Source organism: Felis catus, chromosome B1 (genome assembly GCF_018350175.1).
Source record: "Felis catus isolate Fca126 chromosome B1, F.catus_Fca126_mat1.0, whole genome shotgun sequence".
NCBI lineage: Eukaryota > Metazoa > Chordata > Mammalia > Carnivora > Felidae > Felis > Felis catus.
In genome coordinates this window covers 146499898-146512873 of record NC_058371.1, presented here as the reverse complement: position 1 = coordinate 146512873, position 12976 = coordinate 146499898, and the positions used below count along the sequence as shown (strand labels likewise).

The 12976-nt window shown below is 42.2% G+C and overlaps 1 protein-coding gene across 3 annotated transcripts in view; it reads right to left on the bottom strand.

The window, feature by feature from the left end:
- The window catches only part of ADAMTS3 (ADAM metallopeptidase with thrombospondin type 1 motif 3), a 267417-nt gene extending 256846 nt beyond the window's left edge, over window positions 1–10571 (bottom strand). The window contains exons 1-2 of one of the 3 annotated variants that reach the window (XM_045056232.1): window positions 9884–10571; window positions 8573–8600 (exon numbers count right to left, since the gene is read on the bottom strand). In XM_045056232.1, the coding sequence (XP_044912167.1) occupies window positions 8573–8600; window positions 9884–9952 (97 nt within the window). In that variant the 5' untranslated portion in view covers window positions 9953–10571. Of the gene's footprint in view, window positions 1–8572; window positions 8601–9029; window positions 9626–9883 lie in introns of those variants that run through there. The other 2 variants (XM_011281725.4, XM_045056231.1) reach the window with 2 other exon arrangements.
- Between the last annotated feature and the right edge of the window lie 2405 nt (window positions 10572–12976).

Below are 12976 nucleotides of genomic sequence, written 5' to 3'. Positions count from 1 at the left end.
CCAGCTCTGTGGTGACAGCATGGAGGCTTCTTGGGATTCTCTCTTTCCTCTCTCTCTGCCCCTCCCCTGCCCACATGCTTGCTTGCGCTCTCTCTCCCACTCTCAAAATATTTAAATATAAATAAGCATTAAAAAATAAATAAATAAAGGCCAATTGATTAGCAACTTTAATTTTATCTGCAAACTGAATTCCTCTTGCCATGTAACATAACATATTCACAGGTCCAGGGATTCAGATGTAGACCTATTGTGGTGGGGAGGGGGGAGCATTATTCTACCTACCACAGCCATCAGATCCCATGCACTGTGCTGGGAGGCCCTTACATGTGTTCTCCTTGGCATCCATCCTCTTTTTTCTTTAACTACATCCCAGTATTCCCTCAGGTAACCAACCCATATTCCACTCTCAGTCCCTATAAGTCAAGAGTAAAATGTCCCAATTCAGGCCAATCAGGGTACTGCATCCCCTGACCATAGAGAATCATTCAAAGCCAAGTAGCCAATAAAAGCCCCTCCAGGAATTTTTGCTGAAGCTGTCAAAAAACAAGTGTTCTGTGGGACGCTTGGGTGGCTCAGTCAGTTCAATGTCCAACTTCAGTTCGGGTTATGATCTCACAGTCTGTGAGTTCAAGCCCTGTGTCAGCTCTGTGCTGACAGCTCAGAGCCTGGAGCCTGCTTCGGATTCTGTGTCTCCCTCCCTCTCTGCTCCTCCCCCACTCATGCTCTGTCTCTCTCTGTCTCTCAAAAAATAAATAATCATTAAAAAAAAAAGTGCTCTGCTTACTGGGGTAAAAGGTACAATGACAGCTCAGAGATGCTAGTGATAGTCTTTGCCACAACCTGAGGCACCACCAATAATATCCTGATAAAGAAATAAAGCCAAAGCAGGAAAATGAGAAAGAAAGAAGAGTAAAGGGAGGAAAGGGAGGGATTTCTGACATTATTTGAGCCCTCGGTTCAGCTCTACCTTTGATTACCTGATCAATTTTATGTTCCTTAACCAGTGTCAACTGGGTTCCTGTTATTTCCATCCAAAGGAGTCATGATTAATATAGGAACTTTCTCTCAATGAAATGAAAAGGACTTTTAACAAACAAGGTGAAAAGAAGAAAGAATTGTGTCTTGCATACATGAAATATAGTTGGTACAGAATCCATATGGAATAACTGTTTTTGTACCATTCATTCCTTACCCAACTCCTCCCTCCACTGCCATATTCCAACGAATTAAGCAACACTATATTGAGTTACCAACATTAAGATAATACATGAAAATAGAACTCTCAAAGAGCTGTCACATGGTGAGTTGAGTGGTTGGAGAGTTTACAAGTCCTTGACACAGTAAATTAAGGTTCCTGGAAATTCATGGTGGTAGGCAGACCTATCAAAAATGTACGGGTTAGAAAGAGGTGGCTCTCATTGAGCAAAAGTGTTTTAAAAAGCACAAGACTAAGATATAGTACTAATAATAGCTATTGTTCTAACTTGCTTACCACGTGCCAGCATTTTATGAATCCTTTATAATTCTATGAAGTAAGTAGTAGTAATATGCCTATGTTATGTAGAAGAAAGTGATGCCTTGAGAAGTTTAAAGTCATCAGCTAGAAAGTAGTGGAATCGGGCTTTTAAACCAGAGTGAACAGAGTCTGTGCCCCTGACCATTTGATAGAAGCAAGGCAATGAATACTAATAGGTCCTCTCCTGGATATGCTGGTTATGTTTTAGATTAAGGAATGGACTTTACATGAAAAAGAGGTATTTTTACATATAAAAGAAAGAGAACTCAAACTCATATGAATAATGACTTCAATCATTCTTTTTAATTTGTATGCATACATATATAAAAATATAAGTACTAAATATGAAGAAAATTTGTAGGAAATGGGATTTAACATCTAAGATCCCAGTATTTGAAGATTCATGTATTTAATCCTGTTACTTCCTACAAGTTTCCTAAATGTTATTTTTGGTTTACCAGTCACTTCAAAAACAAGATAGACTGTTTCATGCTGTTTACAATTTATTCTAAATTCCATAAAGATTCATCATGCTAAATTTGTGGCAATCATTTTTATAAACAAGAAACTGACATTACCACAAAATCTCTCCTAAGGATTTACAGTTAGTCAGCAAAATCATATAAACATATTGGGAAAATTATGATGGATAAATTACATGTGGGAACAAAGATTCCTAAACTAGGAAACTCTTCCCATGCTTTATTAACCATTCGAAAGAATATACAGCTCTCAAATTCTATGAGGTAGATGAATCTTGTCATAGTACTAATAAAATTTACAAAACATTTTTATCATTGCTCTTAAACCATGAACCAGGGTACTTGATAACTAGAAAAATAATTCATTGCATTTTTCAAGAGATGGCATAACCAAATATTTAAAAATTACATTCAGATTTAAGAAGAGCAGACCCAAAACTAATTTAAAATGGACATTTTAAAAAATCAATGCTTCCCTATACTACCAGTAAGAGTTCAGGTCCTACAAACTTCAAAAGCCATCTGCCAACATATATCATGTTAATTTGATCTTACTCAGCCAGCAGCTTCTAGAGCTTTCTCCTAAAGTAGTCATTTGAAAAGCAAGCTGTGTGGCAACATTCATTACGAGAAAATAGGTATTAATAAGTACATAAATTAAGGTTTATTAGGATAATGAGATTAAAATGATGTTCATAAGGATTTTGTAGTGATGTGGAAAATTTCACTAAAATACCAAACAAAACAAAAACAGGTGTACAAAAATAACCTACACAACATGTGTATTAAATGATGACTGGGTAAAGGGTGCCTGGGTGGCTCAGTCAGTTAAGCATCTGACTTCGGCTCAGGTCATGATCTCACAATTTGTGAGTTCAAGTCCCGCCTCTGGCTCTGTGCTGACAGCTTGGAGCCTGCTTCAGATTCTGTGTCTCCCTCTCTCTCTGCCCCTCCCCTGTCTCGTGCTCTGTCTCTCTCTGCCTCTCAAAAATAAATAAACAAGTAAAAAAATAAATAAATAAATGATGACTGGGTAAGAACATGCTAAACTGGTATTTAAGATGATTGTCAAAAATCTGGGGTATACAGAAAAATTAAAGAAGACAGTTATAATGGGCACATGTAAAACATCCATGTTCAGAAAGAAAATTAATTAAAAAGAATAATTAAACAATTTGTAACAATAGCAGCAGCACAGTTTAGGAGTAAAAGCTGATATCTATGGGAGCAACATGAAAAAGAAGCTTCCCAAAATTCTGGCATTAGTGTTTCACCTAAGTCATCACTGTTACTATATTCAATCCAAGTAGCGTAACCAAACTCTTCATATTGAAATCACTCATGATTTTACCAGGCAATTTGGCATCGTCCCTAATGGATTTCCAAGGTAATCTGGGTTGGCTCCCCTCAAGCAAAGAATGCTTAGAGATAATCATCCTGGAAGCAGAAGTGACCATGGGGATTTCTTAATATTTCTGAGCAATATTGTGATTATTTGGTACAATGGCAAGAAAAAACAGTGAAAGTAAGGGGAAGAAGTATTTCAGCTAAACAGCAATAATAATTTGTGGGTACTAAATTACATGCTACACTTCATAACCTCTTCATCTACAAAGCTTAAAGCATTTAATATTACCCATTTTGATGCTTAGTGGAGGGGTGGAAGCTAAATCAATAAAGTCAAGTGCACAATCTTTAGTTACAAGAAAGAACAATGGCTAAATGGGTAGCTATTCTAAATTTTACAAAAGATCCCTTTAAATCCCTTTAAGTCACACTTTTTAGTATTGCTGCTGGCACACTGGGTTCATCGATTTTAACCTTAGGTTATCTTATTTCCCCTGATGCCTGGAACAAGGCAAATGATCTCAAGTAGACATTAGTGCAAAGTTAGTGGGCATTCCAAACCTGTACGTGATTCAGTTCAATTTGGCAAATCTTAACAAACAGATGAGAGACCAATAAACCCAGGTCCCTGAGCTTTGTGGAGTGCAATGAGAAGTTACAAGGAGTCTTGATAACATTGAATAATTAATTGGATAGCCATTATGACCATCGACATTTTCTTGAGAACCAATTAAACCTGGAGAGGGGCACAGAACAAGAGCACTTAAGAAAATTTAGAACACAGGTGAATCCCAATATAATGCCCTGCTCACCAGATCTATGCATTGAATAACAAGTATTTGAGGACCCACAGGGCACCAAGCCCAATTTTATACACTGGGGATACAGCAATCATCAAGACAAACTGTTTGCTCTCATGAGGTCTACACTAGTAGAAATGCCCACTACGAGCCAAGGACTAGGTGAAGTGACTCACACTAAACCTTGAAAACCAAATAAATACCTGCAAATGATGAAAAAATATCTCTCAATAAACTGGATATTTGAGAGGACAAGATTAGCAACTTTATTTTGTTAAGAATGAAACGGAATGGAATTTGAAACTGGGAAACAGAAATAGGGCAGAGAAAGATAGATATGCCCTGATTCCAAGAAAGGGGGGTAAGCAAGGGAACTCAGCGCAACACCAAAGCCTCACAATGATTTTTCCTCTAATGATATTCAGGCAATATCTAAGTGGCAGCTTATGAAACAAAGGACTCAGAGAATTCTTTTGCAGATTCTCCAATTTCTACAAAGCCATGATTATTTCCTAAGCCACATGTGTCACAGAGCAAGGCTCCTTACCCAATCAGGCCAGCCAGCCAGCTGCCCACAATTACCTTAGGCATCCCACCAAGGCCATATTCTGAGTCAGAATGAAAGCGCTCCCTAACATGCCACAGAAGTATGTTAATGACCTCATGAATCACACACATTTACACAGTGCATACATATTCACACATGTACCTATATGCATGTATATGCATGTATGGGTGTATGTATATATATATAGGTACATGTATGAGTGTATGTGTGTATGGGTGTAGATAGGTGGGTAAATTGCTCCTCTCTGGTTGACAAAGGAGCAGAGAAGTAGGTCAGAGATCAAAACCTATTTACCCGTTTTCTCTAGGGTGAATCATACTTTCCCACATATCAAGAGGGCATTTTAGGGGGCGCCTGGGTGGCTCAGTTGGTTAAGCTGCCACCTCTTGATTTCGGCTCAGGTCACGATCTCACAGTTTGTGAGTTCGAGCACAGAGCCCTCATGGGTTCCTCCGTCTCCCTCTCTCTGCCCCTCCCCCACTCGCTGTCTCGTACTCTCAAAAATAAATAAATATTTTAAAAAAGTTTAAAAAGAGGGCATTTTCCCACTGGGTAGAGGGAGAAGGAAAGAACAATCGCCTGTCAACACACTATCTAAATCATATATCTATACATATTCTAACCTGCCCCATCACAACTGCTCTCTCTCTACCTAAATAAAAGCCTTCCTACTTTAGAGAGCTAAAGCATTATTAAGCACATTTTCATCATTTTCTCAAGCACATGTTGTGTGACTGTACTTAAAAAAAGCATTTAAAAACTGGCAAAATTAACCAATCCTGTCAGAAGTCAAGCAAATGGTTACCTATCATGGCGGGAGTGGGGTCGGGGGGGAAGGATAGTGCTGAGAAGGTGGCATTCATGCTAGTAATGTACTTACTGTTCCAGAAGCTAGTTACACAGGACTGTTCGTTTCATGAAGAATCAGCAAGGGGTACACTCATATGCACTATCCTGCATGTATATGATACCTCAACAGAAACTATGTTTTTTAATTGAGCTTCCTAATAGTTTATGGTTTGTCACTAATTAATATTTATGTCTTCCTGAGACATTAAATTATGCAGAAACTATTCAGAACCATGGACTCTTCTCTAGCCAATTTGGAGACCAAGAAGTTAATTAACTCTGCAAGCCTTATTAGTCTTTCCTAATTGTACCATTCATCAAATGGCACCTCTAAGAGTGGTTATATAAAACCACTTTTAAATTTATTATTGGAAAAAAATTACTTAATTATATGTAGAGGAGGGCATTTGACCAAACTTCCAAGCTGGCAACCCCCTTACACATGGGGACAAGGGAAAGACGTCTCATTACTACACACATTTTTTTAAATGTATTTTTAAACCCCTTTCAAGAGCTACATAAATGATTATAACCCAAAGCCAAATGATAGCTATACTTTTACTATCGCAAGACTCATGAATCAAACCTATTTTTATCTTTATTTCTTTTCTTCACTCGACCTGAAAATGGTAAATAAGAGTGATAGAAATAAGAGAATCCCCATAAAGCCGAGGCACTTGGGAGTAAGCAAATCTCCAGCAACACAATCCAAGAGTCCCCTGCCCTCCCCTCTTCCATATTGCCACTTATCTTCTTCCTACCGAATTTAAGCACACCTGTGCCACTTCCTTCCCCGTAGAAACCAGCAACCAACGTGATTCATATTAGTAAAAGGAATGGGCCAAAGTCTAACTCAGGGCCTTTACAGGAGAGCATGCTGATTCTATCTGAAAATTTAATCAAAGCAATATATTTATTCCTTTGATAGAATGGGTAATCTTTTTAAAAAAAATTTTAGGCTTATTTATTTATTTACAGAGAGACAGAGACAGTATGAGCAGAAGGACAGAGACAGAGGGAGAGAGAGAATCCCAAGCAGGCTCTGCACTGCTCAACGGACTGAGCCACCCAGGCTGCCCCTAAAATGCATAATCTTAAAACCGCTTTAAAATTTACATATTGAAAAGTTGGGATGTGTAAGTAATCAAACGATTAAGCAATAAAAAAGGAAGATAACTTTCTCTTCTACTTGTTTTGAGGACTTTTTTTTTTTAAATCCTTCTTTAAAAAGATATATGTTGGGGCTTGGGTGGCTCTGTCGATTGAGTGTCCGACTTCAGCTCAGGTCATGATCTCGCAGTTTGTGAGTTCGAGCCCCGCGTCGGGCTCTCCGCTGACAGCTCAGAGCCTGGAGCCTGCTTCGAATTCTGTGTGTGTGTCTCTCTCTGCCCCTCCCCTGCTCATACTCTGTCTCTCTCTATCTCTCAAAAATAAATACATGTTAAAAATTAAAAAAAAATTTTTTTTTAAAGATATATGTTGATGGCTAAATGTCATGAGTTACAAATGACAAATGTCTTCACAGACGCTATATATTTAATGCAGTTCTCAGTCACTCTCCTCCCCTTTGTCCTATTCTTACTACTGAGGTCTAAGCTTGGGGAAGAGTTCCAGCAATGCCAAAGATTGCACACGACAGCATTCTGACATATGCAGATAGCCCGGATCTTGGGGTTCCTGCATTAGTTTGCAAGCATGAAATCCTCTTAGCTCTCCACTACGCACTACAGCAGGTAGCTGCAGAACCTCCCACGTTTCAATTTCTTCAAATCTAAAAAGGGCACAATGGTGTCTCTACCTCATAATGGTTGTGAGAATTAGATGACATAATCTGCGCAAAGCAATTAACACTGCCCGGAGCAGAGCACATAGGCAATGACACGTAACTATGTTTGCAGTAATCAAAACTTTCCATCTAAAAGATGACTTTACAATATCACTTGACAAATACAGAATTTACAGAGACTAATATTCTGCCAAAATGAAAATTTATCTTTTAAAGTAATCCAAATTAAATGTATATAAAAAGACTTTGAATTGAGCCTGTCTTCTGGCCAGATGACCTTCAGTCTCTGAATTCAGAACTATTATATTATTATAAACAGCTTCAAAAAAAGAAAAAAAAAAGATCACGTGGACTTTGGAATGACCTGTTACAATTCACTTATACTCTCTGAGCCTCAGTCTTCTCACCCATAAAATGGGAGTAATTCCCACATCATCAGGTAATACTGAAGTTGTAGATGTTATTTGCAAACGCCAAGCAGTATCTTACACATTAGCAGATAATTGTTGTAAAGTAGGTGGAATAAGATAAGTCATCGGAGGGCTTATTTTAAGCTGGAAAAGTTTTATGGGGCGCCTGGTGGCTCAGTCGGTTAAGCGTCCGACTTCAGCTCAGGTCATGATCTCACGGTCCGTGAGTTCGAGCCCCACATCGGGCTCTGTGCTGACAGCTCAGAGCCTGCAGCCTGCTTCAGAGTCTGTGTCTCCCTCTCTCTCTAACCCTCCCCCATTCATGATCTGTCTCTCTCTGTCTCAAAAATAAATAAACATTAAAAAAAATTAGAAATAAAGCTGGAAAAATTTTAAGAGAAAAATTTTCATCCTGTCTTTCATTTTTCCCTTCTTTGTAGCATTCTTACACTTTGCTTTCTGTTCTAATCAGATATACTCTTCCTAAAGCTACATACATTGATTTGACTTATCTCCATGCCTTCTTCCAATCTCTACATCATCTGCCAAGTACCTACCAGTGGCTTGTCCAAAGACAAGCCTGAAAAAATTGATGCATAAAAAATCCAACTGCAAATTTTTATACCACTTCAACTCAACCTGAGAAAAGTGGGACCTTCCTCCAGAAAGAGGAAGAGAAGAACAGAAATGTTCCTGGACGACGAATTATTTTTTAACCGCCAATGGGAGAAATTTCAGAAACAATATTTTAATTAGCTAATTTCATCCCTTTCTTTCTACCAAGATAAGAATGACATCTGAGAACAAGGCTTACCTATTTGCACCATTTCTTCATTACCAGCCTGGAAAGGAGGGGGGAAAGTAAAAAGAAACAGTTACTGGGTTTCATCTTATCACCTCGTGCGTTTTATTTCTACCATTAATGCTTTTCAGGGGCTAATCAGGAGATGCTGGAGACGAGGATTGGTGCCTAAAGGCTGCACCTTGGTTTGTAGGTTCTTGGGGCAAGAGAATGAGCCATTTCAATAACAGTTTGTACAGGGAGTTGTTTGCCCGTTTTAATTTTAATATTTATGAAGCCAGCAAAAATAAATACTGACATTCAATATTCCTTTCTTAAAACTCAGATACTGGGTGAGGATTAGCAAAGAAAATCTCTAGCTAGAAGGGGGCCTGAGGTATCAGATTTGAGGTCAAGAATCAACTAGACATTCTTCGAGTTTTTAACCTATGGCCAGACCAGGCAGAGCAGAGAAGCTACAAAAACTCACAGAGAAATTCTGTGCCCAAAGTCCCACCGGCCCTGAGCTGATGTGATTTACTACAAACGGCTTGGCTCGTCCCGCTGAGCCTTCTCAAGGACTCTTCTAGGCGCATCGGGCTTCACCTTGAGTCTCCAAAGGGTGGGTGGGGGCTGGGCCGAAAAGAAACAGAGCCGCACTCAACTTAGCTTTAAAAGAGGAGGAGTTGTGTAGAGGGGGAGGGGAGAAAAGCGGCCGGCGCCTCCAGCCTCTGCCCACGAAAACGCAGGGCAGGAAACGTCCCCAGCCCCCCTCCCCAACTGTCAAACCCCAGCCCGGCCGCGGTCCTCCCAGGACACGTGTCTACTGGATCGCTCCCTGTCCGGCCCAGGGACTTCCTGAAACCCCCGCCTCCGGCTGCCCGAAAAAGCTGTGAGTCAGTGAGGAGGAGAGAAAGCCCCGCGAACCCGACTCCGGCGGCAGCAGCCAGAGCACTGGGATCCCGGACCCAGCGTCCAGAACTTCATTCAAGCGCCCAGACCGCCCTCCGGAAAGGGGAAACCCAGATGGCCCGGCGAGGATGCGAATTGGCTGCAGTTTGTCACCAGGAATTGTTACGAATGCCGCAAAAGGGGGGGGGGGAGCCCTAGGTGTGACAAGCCTTGGGCTCCCAGAGGCAGTCATAACCCCCACCCTGCAGTGCAACCCCCCACCCCAGAAAGCCCCGCACGATGCGCCCAGCCCTCCAACACCGTTCCTGAACGCACAAGATAACAGGGAAGGGCGGGAGGGGGGAGGAGGAAAGAGAGGAGGGGAAAGAGGGGAGGAACTTTTTCGGGAAAAGGTTGGGTTTGAGTTTTTTCTTGTTATTATTTTCCACTTACTTGTCCATCAGCTGAAGTCCTAACCTCTACCAGAGCGGCTGCTATCAACCAAAGTGACAGGAGAACCATCACGAGTCGCGTTCACTTTTCAACTACTGGACAAAACAGATGCCCAGAGCAAACCCCCGCCCCCCCAAAAAGAAGTTTCTTTAAAAAAAAAAAAAGGAAAAAGGAAAAAATGCAGAATAAAAAAAAACTGATCTTCTGTGATTTGCTTCAATGAAAATGAAATTTGAGCTCTGAGACTGGCCCCCTCTGCTCTGCAGTTCTTTCCACTTCACCTTCTCACCCCGTCCTCCCAAACAGAGTGTGCAGGAGCGAGAAGGTGCTGCGAGCCGGGCACGGGCTGCGCCGGGAGAGGGGGAAGGGACCAGGGGCTTCCAACTATCTGCGCCCGAAGCAGCTTTTCCTAGGCTTTTCGAGCACCATTGGTCCCTAAGGTTAGCGCGGAGAATGCTTGGGTGCCCTGGAGCACAGCAGGGGGAAGTATTAGCGAGAGAGACGAGCGAGCGGGAGCGGGAGAAAGAGGCAGCGAGAGGGCGACTCCGCCGCTCACACAGAGGTGGGGGCGGGAGGAGCCGAAGGGGAGGAGGAGGAGGCTGGCGGAGGAGGTGGGAGGAGTGGGACGCTAGCCGGCTCCTGTTGCTCGCAAAGCGGCGGTCTGCTGGCTGCCGGCGACCCGCCGGGCGCTAATAAGGCGGCCGGAGCCCCCCGGGCGGCCCCTCCCGCCGCGGCGCCCACGTCACGCGGGGCCGGGGCCCGCGCCCCCCGCGCCCGCCGGGATGGCCGGGGCGGGCGCGGCCGGCGCGGGAGGACGGCGAGTAGTGGGGAGGAGTGGAGAGGATCGCTCAGGCGGCCGGCCCCAGGCAGGGTCAGGGTTCCACACCGCTTAGGTGGGGGGGCTCGTGTGGCCGGGGGTCGACCACTCGCCCTCCCCGAGATCCTGTCCTCCCCCAGAGAGATGGGCTAGGGGAGGGGGCGGTCCAGGGAAACCTCGGGTCCCTACTGGCGGGACGGGCGTTGAGTTAATTATAGGAAGGGGGAGGGTCCAAGGGCCGCTCCTGGGCTTTAGGCAATTCACCTCCTCCAACCTCCAGTGTTCTCCCAGCCAGGGAAAAGCCTCCCCCGGAGAGAACCCCTAGAACCTCCAGGGCTCAACGATGCGGTCATCTGCTCTCCAGACGCCTACCACGTTTTGTGGGGGTGGGCCCTCCCCCCGCTTTAAGTTCTTGTTTATGCTTTACTCGTTTATATTACTTTTGAAAGATATCATGTCTCTTCCTTGACTCACCCGGATGCTTCCGTTTATCACTAGAGTACACAGGCCTCCGTGTCTCTTACTCTCACCAAGATTAAGTTATCAAATGATATCTGCCCAGTGTGGCCAGAGCTTACTGGGAGGAGAAGACAGCAACCTGGGCTCCAGGGCCCGTGAAGATGTGAAGATGTGGGCTTGCTGGAATCCAAGCCCAGGCTCACTTCCTGAGGAAGACCCCTGTGGGCGCTTTCCAGGGAACAGAGGGCTGGAAAAGAAAGTATTTTCCTCCTCTGACCAGTTTCTGATTCTCACTCCCTGGAACAGACCAGAAGAGGGGGGTGATTAGGCACAAACTGTAGGTATAATCCTCAAGACCTCAACTGCAAAGAGTCTTGAAAAGGCCTACCTAAGGTAAAATGTGTAGAACCTAACGTTTATTTTACCAAGGGATTCTTCAGTAAGTCATAGTTCCTTTTCTTTTTTAAAAATGGTGCAGAGTTTGGAGGTTTCTTATACTTTGATTCATTAGTGAAAGGTTGCATCTTTAACTTAGACATGGTGAGATTATGTGTTCACTAATGTGTTATCTGCTAAGTCTTCTCAAAATCATATATGTGGGACACTTACATGTACAAATGAGAAACCAGATAACTAAGTGGCCAGATAACCTAAATACCGCTAACAGGGTATTAGGTTAATTACTTATTGGGTGGCATTATAATTAGACCCCAGCACTGAAGTATATACCAGGTTACTTTTTCCCTTCAATTAAAGCCTTCAGCATGTTTGTAATGTCATTGACTTACTATCCAGGAGTGATTTGCTGAATTTATACCTAGTTTTCTTATTCATTAAAAAGAAATAATCCTCATGTTCTATAAATAAAAATTATGTCAATATACACTGACAATAGAATACCAGAGTGCAAGTCAGAAAACCTGTTCCGACCGGGTTCTCAGCCCGGCTAGGTCTGTTTGACCTTGACAAGTCACCAAACTATTTTGGTTTTCCCCCATGAGATATCTGAGCTCTAAAAATTCTCTAATTTTAAGTAATAACAAATACTGTGTTTTGCCATGGCACTACAGTAGTCTTTTTTTGTGTTAAATTTTACAAAATTCTGACATTTCTCATCACAGTAACCCCGGGCACAACAAGCAATTCATGTGACTTTCATGGAAACAGTGTCTTCAGACATTTTCAGCCATGACCAGCTGTGACCCAGTAAAAATGTCATGATTCAGTACGTGCAACATGCAACAACTCTGATATTTTCTATCCTGTTTGTTTTCTGGGTTCTCCCCTCCAACACTGGTCAGGAGCCACTTCATTGCTTTCACAACCCAGTGAATCATGACCCTCATTCTGACAAACAGTGATTTGAGAACTTATAGTAAGTTTTATATTTCTTGGATTCTAAGTGAGTTGAGTTCAGTTTAGTAAGATTCTCCCAATATATTCTAAGACGTTTCCCAAAGTATGTCCTGAAATGTTAAATGTTTTACATGCACGCACACACAAAAGAATTCTCTGATAGTCAACCAAAGTTTATGAAGTACTCAGATAACATGAAAGGAATTTCTTTATTTCAGAACTTCATAGGGACTTCAGTATCCTAAGCACACTGTGAATCTTCATGAGAAAGATATAGTGCCCTATGTTCCTCATACTGATTTGACCATAGGATGCTTTTTTCTTATGCTTTATCTTCTGAAGAATTTAGTACTTGGGGAAATGCCATTAGAAAGATCAAGTAAAATGAACTCTGCGTCAGATAGGTAGCATTCACATGCAGATTCAACCTCAGTTTTTTCAATTTAAAACTAGTTTAATAA